The sequence below is a fragment of the Rutidosis leptorrhynchoides genome, unplaced genomic scaffold (genome assembly GCF_046630445.1).
Source record: "Rutidosis leptorrhynchoides isolate AG116_Rl617_1_P2 unplaced genomic scaffold, CSIRO_AGI_Rlap_v1 contig291, whole genome shotgun sequence".
In the NCBI taxonomy this organism is placed as follows: Eukaryota; Viridiplantae; Streptophyta; class Magnoliopsida; order Asterales; family Asteraceae; genus Rutidosis; species Rutidosis leptorrhynchoides.
The window spans coordinates 62,811-69,948 of record NW_027266534.1 but is presented as its reverse complement, the minus strand read 5'-3'; the positions used below and the strand labels follow the sequence as shown (position 1 = coordinate 69,948).

Sequence of the window (7,138 nt, the reverse complement as noted above, 5' to 3'; positions counted from 1 at the left end):
GGAATAATTATTGCCTCACGTAATCCGCTCATGACTCACCATTAATTAATCGGTCATTACATGATAAATGGTGCGATCAGAATTTAACCAAGTGAATGAACCAGCAATATTCTTCCGACAGGATGGTCATACTTGGGTGATAATTAATTACTAATCCATCAATCTCAAATTAGATGTTAATATGGGTGAGTTCACACAAACCAAGGAAATCACCCCATTAATCTTTCTCTCCTTTCTAAACAGAGTTGGTGGTTTCTTCCCATCCAATGTCTTTGATGACTGGTGTTTTTAAAAACAAGTATTTCAAGCATGAGCATTTTCTTGAAGCGCAAGTTGGGAAGAATTCGTCTGATATATGGAGAAGTTTATGTGAAGTCAGGAAAGTTCTTATGGCTGGAAGTCACTGGCGGATAGGAAATGGTCATCAGATTCGAATTTTTCGTGATTGTTGGGTCAAAAATTTACCTGACGGTTTAATCCTAGGCTCTGCATCTGATTTGATGTCTAATCATCCCGTTAATTCATTGATTGATTGGCGACTTGCTCGCTTGAATGAGGACATGCTTCGTGCCCGTTTTCCATCTCACATTGTTTCAGCGATCCGGAGCATGCCACTTGCAAATATTCATCATTTAGACCAACTGATTTGGAAGCACAATCAGAATGGAGAATATACAGTGAAAACAGCTATCATGTTGCTAAGCACTTACTATCTTCGGCTCCTTCTAGTTCGGTTCCAACTTTCAACTATTGGGATAAACTTTAGCCTCTTTCACTTCCTCCGAATATAAGACACGTTAGTTGGAAGCTCTGTAAAGGCCTGCTTGGCACTCGAGACAATCTAAATCATCGAGGTATGAATTTACCTACTTCGTGTCTAGTATGTGTTGATGAACCAGAATCAATTTTACACTTATTTAAGCATTGTTGTTGGACAAAAACGGTCTGGAATTTATTGCATATGGATAATGTCATTGAACTTGAGATAATTCATCTCTCATCTTGGTTAAGCATGGTTTTTGAGTTGTTACCAGAAACTATTCTGATGAAGTTTCTAGTCACCTGCTATGGATTTGGAAAAATCGTGATCAAGTGATATTTGATGATGTTTGTGATCGAGCCTCATGTTGTGTGTATGATGTGGAGCGTTGGCTACTGGAATTTAGTTGCTTGCAGCAGGTCCATGTTGTTTCCAGAGTCAATCTTCCTGTTCAGCTTCCGGCTCGATGGGCTCGACCTCAACCTGGAATCCTCAAGTTGAATTTTGACGCGGCTTTCATGTATGGTTCTTGTGCCAACAGCTATGGGTTTGCAGTAAGAAATTCTTTGGGAGTAGTTGTGCACGCTGAAGGAGGTCCAATTGGGTTAACTGAGGATGCATTTCATGCCGAAACAGTTGCTGCGTGGCGGGCGATTCGTTGGGCTACAGCGATGCAGGTATCTAAAGTTGAGATTGAAGGAGATTGTAAGTTACTGATTGATGAGCTGATTTCTTAAGTTTGACAGCACCAAGATTATTAATTGATGACATCAAATGCATTGGAGCAGAATTTAATTACCGTGTTTTTTCTTTTGTTAAGAGGGAAGGAAATAGGTTAGCACACAGTCCAGCAAAACTTTATACTATTCCTTCCTCGTTTTCTGTTTGTTTTTCCTTAAATGAGCTGCCTTCAAGTGTAGCGGATACTATCCATTCGGATGATTTAATTGAATGAAAGCTTGGCACTGTCAATTATCGAAAAAAAAAAAGGAAATCACCCCATTAGCTCATATTTCAACATAATTATGAATGTAGAGACTAAAGAATCCTTAAAATTACAACTAATAACCAAATGCATGAGGAGAGTGTAAAAGGAATAATACGGCATGGGCTTTTGGGTAATTTGGATCGTGGAGCCGTAAGCGACCTCGGCTTAGGACAGATTCAGTCTCTACTCGGTTTCGTCTCCTTTGCGAGGCCATGAGAGCCTGGGGACATGAAGACTGTTGGCCTTGTCCTCCTTAAGAGACCAAGAGCGCCCAAAGCCGAGGAGGCTTATAATCACACTCTGTACAAGTCGCTTTCATAGTACTTTGCGTCCAAGTAAACCCTAACGCTCCCCTATATAAGACTCGTCATAAATGTTCTCACAAGTAAGTGAACAACAGATTAGTGCAAACCTCTCACTCTAGAAGAAAGACACTACTTTCTCTAGACTGAGTAACTCCACAAGACCCTCGACTTCGTGGTGAGCCCATTCTAGGCCGTAGACGCCCAAATACTTCTCAACCCCCATGATATTCTAAGTTACTCAAACTATATCAAGACTAATCGGAAGAAGGCACGTGCTCTCCACCACTGCATCGTTTCGAGACGGAACATTGACGTCGACCGTGGGGAGTTCGTAAAAAGTTATATTTTTCCACATGTAGTCTTCATCAAGTTTCCATATCTAAAGTTACAGTTGCCTTTTGGGGTAACTTCCTTCACAAGCCTACCAAACTCGTTACTACGAGATTGCCAAAATGCGCACCAGATCAGCCACTGCCCGAACTGGTAACGACGCTGACGCCGAACAAGAACAAGTTTTGACAGGAAGTGGTCGCCGTCGAGGAGGAATTCGGCGAACCGATATGGTTGTAGCCAAGACTAGCCTTTTTCCCTGTGGGAATTTGTATTCAACCAACTACCGCTCCACTGCCTGAGATTTCAGACCAGGAACCTAATCAATCCTTAAGCTATTTTTCGAGAAACGTGCATGTGACCATGAACACATGCCCTCCGGCTCCACAGCTGGTTCTTGTCGAACGAAATGAAAATCGTTCCTAAACCTACCGAATCATCCTTAATGGCGGCCCCTTTCATGATCAAGTCCGATCTCACTAACCGGAGGTAGATCTCCAAGATATGATGACAAACCAAAAATACTGCAACCAGATCCGTCCCGCGACCTATTAACATGATTCGCTCACACAACGTAGGCAAAAGGGCAAGCAGTAACAGGTCAACCATGATGCTTACGGCCGTGAACGCTGCGCTAAGGACCTGAGAGAGAGGCTGAGAGCCCGATGCCAACAACGCTAGAGCAGTATTCTCAATGATCCTCGTAACTACGCAGACCTTCCGGCTGACGAGGCTGAGAGTCGTTCGCCACACCTTCCAAGAGAGGATTGACATAATTGCAAAAGACATCAAAGTCAAGTGGAAACCTTCGTCGGCCACTTTCGTAGACCGACACTGTCAGCTGGATGATTGAAACCAAAGTGCATTGCAAAAGACATCAAAGTCAAGCGGAAACCTCCATCGGCCAGGGCCTCCGCCTGCTCTAGTTAATATGGCCATGCCTCACGTTACATGTAATCCGGCAGTATAAAACCAGACTGCTCTGCCGCTCGGCGTACACCCCTAGGTGTATTATCAACAACAACAAATGGGACAGCTACCGGGCCAGTATGCCTACCATCCGACCATGCCGCACGCACTTGTGTAAAATGGTGTCCACGCTTCCTAGCCCATTGGCAGGGGGATGGAAGCTAGAGTTGTTCCCAATTACGTCACGGATCCTTCTCCATTCGTGCAGAGGATAATGGACGAACCACCCTTGGAAAACTGGCAAATCTAAAATTTTAAGAAATTTGATGGTACACATGACCCGCAGGCATGTGCTGAATTTTGACGCGGCCATGAACCTTCACGTCGTGCTGGACACAATCCAATGCCGAGCTTTTCCTGTCATACTCCAAGGAATTGCTCGAGTCTGGTTTCGAACGCTGCCAGCAGTTTCGATATCTTGTTTTGTCGAGCTCGCCGTACTGTTCGTCAATAGGTTTGTAGGACGGCAAGTTCAAGATAAGAACCAGTGACCATCCTAAAATGTATGCAAAGGAGAGGAGAAACCCTACGAGATTACTTCAACCGTTTCCAAAAACAAAGCAACATGTTAGGCAAAGTTTTGGACATCTTCTTGGCTTCATCCGCTCTCATCAATGGAACTACCAACGAATCCTTGCAGGCTCAATTGACGAAGAAGAAGCCAAGGTCAATGGCAGAGTTAGTGGACCTAGTTGGCGAAGAAATGAGGGTAGAGCACCATGCCAACTATAAGAAGAGGAGTCTGGATCTTAGAGACCAAGGCAGTAAAGATCACGACCAAGAGGCCCCGCACTATTCTAACCACACTCCTCTCAACACTTCTTGAAGCCGTGTCCTGATGGCTATTGAAAAGTCTTGTCCTACGGCTATCTGGTAACCTAAGTCAATGAGGTCGAACGCAAGCCGCAAGAACAATGATTAATACTGTGATTTCCACAAAGACTACGGTGTCACACTACCGAGGATTGTAAACAGCTAAAAGATGAGATTGAGTATCTTATCCAGAGAGGAACTTTCACTGATTATGTAAGAATGCCAATGAGAAAGGCAGAAACGCGAATCGAAAGAACAAAGGCAGACAACGCGATAATACTCAACCTCCGGCTCCACCATTGCCAGTAGATGCGAGGCCCAATAGATAATGTCCATAGCCGTAGCCCCACCAGTTCACCTAATGCCAAAGACGGGAGGTTTAGTCATCAGCTTCTCCAAAGAAGACCTAGCCGGGATCCACACCAATCCTCTGGTGATACCAATGATCATTGCTAACAATCAGGTGGGCTGAGTCTTGATAGATGACGACAGCTCAATAGATATCCTATACTATCACGTTTGCTCCTTCGTCCGGCCATATCTTTGCTGTGAACAAGATCGGAATCGAAGTCAAAAGACAGATTAAACTCTCACTCACGTTGGGAGAAGGAAGTCACAAATTTGTCCAGATCATCAACTAGTTGGTCATTGATGGCCCGACTGACTACAATTCCATTCTTTCCAGTGCGACACAACTACCTTCTCTGGCATTGCATCGTTCATGTTTTAAAATTCCCAACCCCGGGAGGCGTCGGCACTATACGTAGTGCCCAAGACGAAGACAAAAAGTATCACTTGAAAGTGATAGATTCAAGTGAGCAGAAAGAACTAACTGAGTTATTGGAAAGTGCCTTTATTACTAAATTGTTCACTTCCCAAAAAGAAGAAGTCTAAGTCGTACAAAATCTCAGGCCAAGTGCTCACTTCTATACTAGGATACAAAGGAGAGCCCGCCAAAGAGCACATGCCGTCCAAATTGTATGAGACCGTGAAGAATCCAGTCAGGCACATCATTGTCAACCGCAAGCGCGATATTCCCAAGGAGGCATTCGTCGGTTATAACGACGTTAAAGTAAAGTCCTAGTCCTTGCACTTGCATTTGGAGCCACCACAGTGGAAGTTGACGCCCTAGCAAAGGGAGAATGATGGAGCCGAATACACACCAGGCTGTGTGGCCAAAGCCTTCCGCGTCCTGAACCGCGTACTAGAGTTAGTCATAGCTCTGTGGAAGAAGCCCACAATTGCCCAGCCTCGCTGATCACAACATTCAGTACTTTTGAAAGTCTTGCCCTGGCGCGGATACATCCCTGGCTTGGAAAGACAAACTCCTATCTAGGAAGGTTTACCTTAAAATAATTTTATTTGGCCCTATGTTGCATATTTTGTAACCCTTCTTGAGACATAAAACTTATCCACAATTGCCCAGCCTCGCTGATCACCACATTCAGCACTTTTGAAAGTCTTGCCCTGGCGCGGATACATCCCTGGCTTGGAAAGACAAACTCCTATCTAGTAAGGTTTACCTTAAAAAAATTTTATTTGGCCTTATGTTGCATATTTTATAAGCCCTCCTGAGACATAAAACTTATCCACAATTGCCCAGCCTCGCTGATCACCACATTCAGCACTTTTGAAAGTCTTGCCCTGGCGCGGATACATCCCTGGCTTGGAAAGACAAACTCCTATCTAGTAAGGTTTACCTTAAAAAAATTTTATTTGGCCTATGTTGCATATTTTGTAAGCCCTCCTGAGACATAAAACTTATCTATCAACTATGAACAAGTCTCATGGGTGGCATCATTTAGCTTATTTATGAAGAAAGACTTAAGGTCTTAAAAGGGGAGTGGTGGAACATCGAGGCCAGGATAAACATAGGCCGATGGGTCTTAGTCTGCTCGACGTCCACCTCGAATCAATCCCAACGGGTAAAAATACTTAAAGGTAGCCTGGAAGGTGTATGGTGAACATGGGCGAGGAAAGAGGCAATTCCCAAAGCGAGTGATGTCGTCTTAATAGCCCTAATCGACCCGCCATAGAGCGTGGCCAAGATCTCCCATTAGTAATCCTATATACCTAGAATAATATATTAAGTCCCGACATAAGGTGCTTTAGTGAGAGGCCAAATGAAACGGACCGAATAGGTGACTTGATCACTCACTCTTTCAATTTTTTTCACTTAGCTAACCTCATTTATAAGCAAATTATGGTTGTGGAGCCAAAACATTAAAAGCGAAGCTGTCGGTTAAGAGCCAAATTCACGCCGACGCTTCCTATTATTGAGGCAATGCAAAATATTTCCTATTGAGTCTATAACACCAAAGGTCAAGCTGTCGATTAAGAGCCAAGCCCACGATGACACTTCCCATCCTTTATACATCATAGGATCTTAAACAACCTTCGAGCCGTAAAGGTCAAGTTGTCGTTTAAGAGTCGAGCCCATGTCGACACTTCCTTCGCTTCAAAGGGTCCATGGTGTAAAGGTCAAGCCTTCACTTAAGAGCCAAGCCCCCGTCGATGCTTCCTTTCGCTTGGAGGATGCACGACACAAAGGTCAAGATGTCGGTTAAGAGCTAAGTCCATGCCGACACTTCCTTTCATCCGGGCAATACAACAGGTTTTCTGCGGCATGAAGATCGAGCTGTCGTTTAAGAGCCAAGTCCATGCCGACACTCCCCTTATTTATTAAAAGAAGAAGAAGCACTCTATCTAAATCTCCAAAAGGAGAAAAGAACAGCTCCGACTAAGAGCTAAGTGCCACGTCAATGACGCCTCACAATGGAAAATATTCTAGAGCATGAGAAAAGGCTAGTTAAGAAAGCAGAATATAAAAGGATGTAGTCGAGCCTAAAAGAGAGCTAAGCCATCGTCTTTTGGACGGAGCCGAAGACTCGTTTGTGTTGGGACATGCATGACACAGAGTCACTAGAGGCCGAAGGCTGTGGCATTCGCAAACCAGACCTAACGGATATTTCA

At 44.2% G+C, this 7,138-nt stretch overlaps 1 protein-coding gene across 1 annotated transcript; it reads left to right on the top strand.

Moving 5' to 3' along the window:
* Nucleotides 1-266: 266 nt before the first annotated feature.
* Nucleotides 267-1,497, top strand: LOC139882621 (uncharacterized). The gene is made up of 2 exons (XM_071866904.1): nt 267-694; nt 1,035-1,497. The coding sequence occupies exons 1-2, from the start codon at nt 267-269 to the stop codon at nt 1,495-1,497; spliced, it is 891 nt and encodes a 296-aa protein (XP_071723005.1).
* The last annotated feature ends 5,641 nt before the right edge of the window (nt 1,498-7,138 follow it).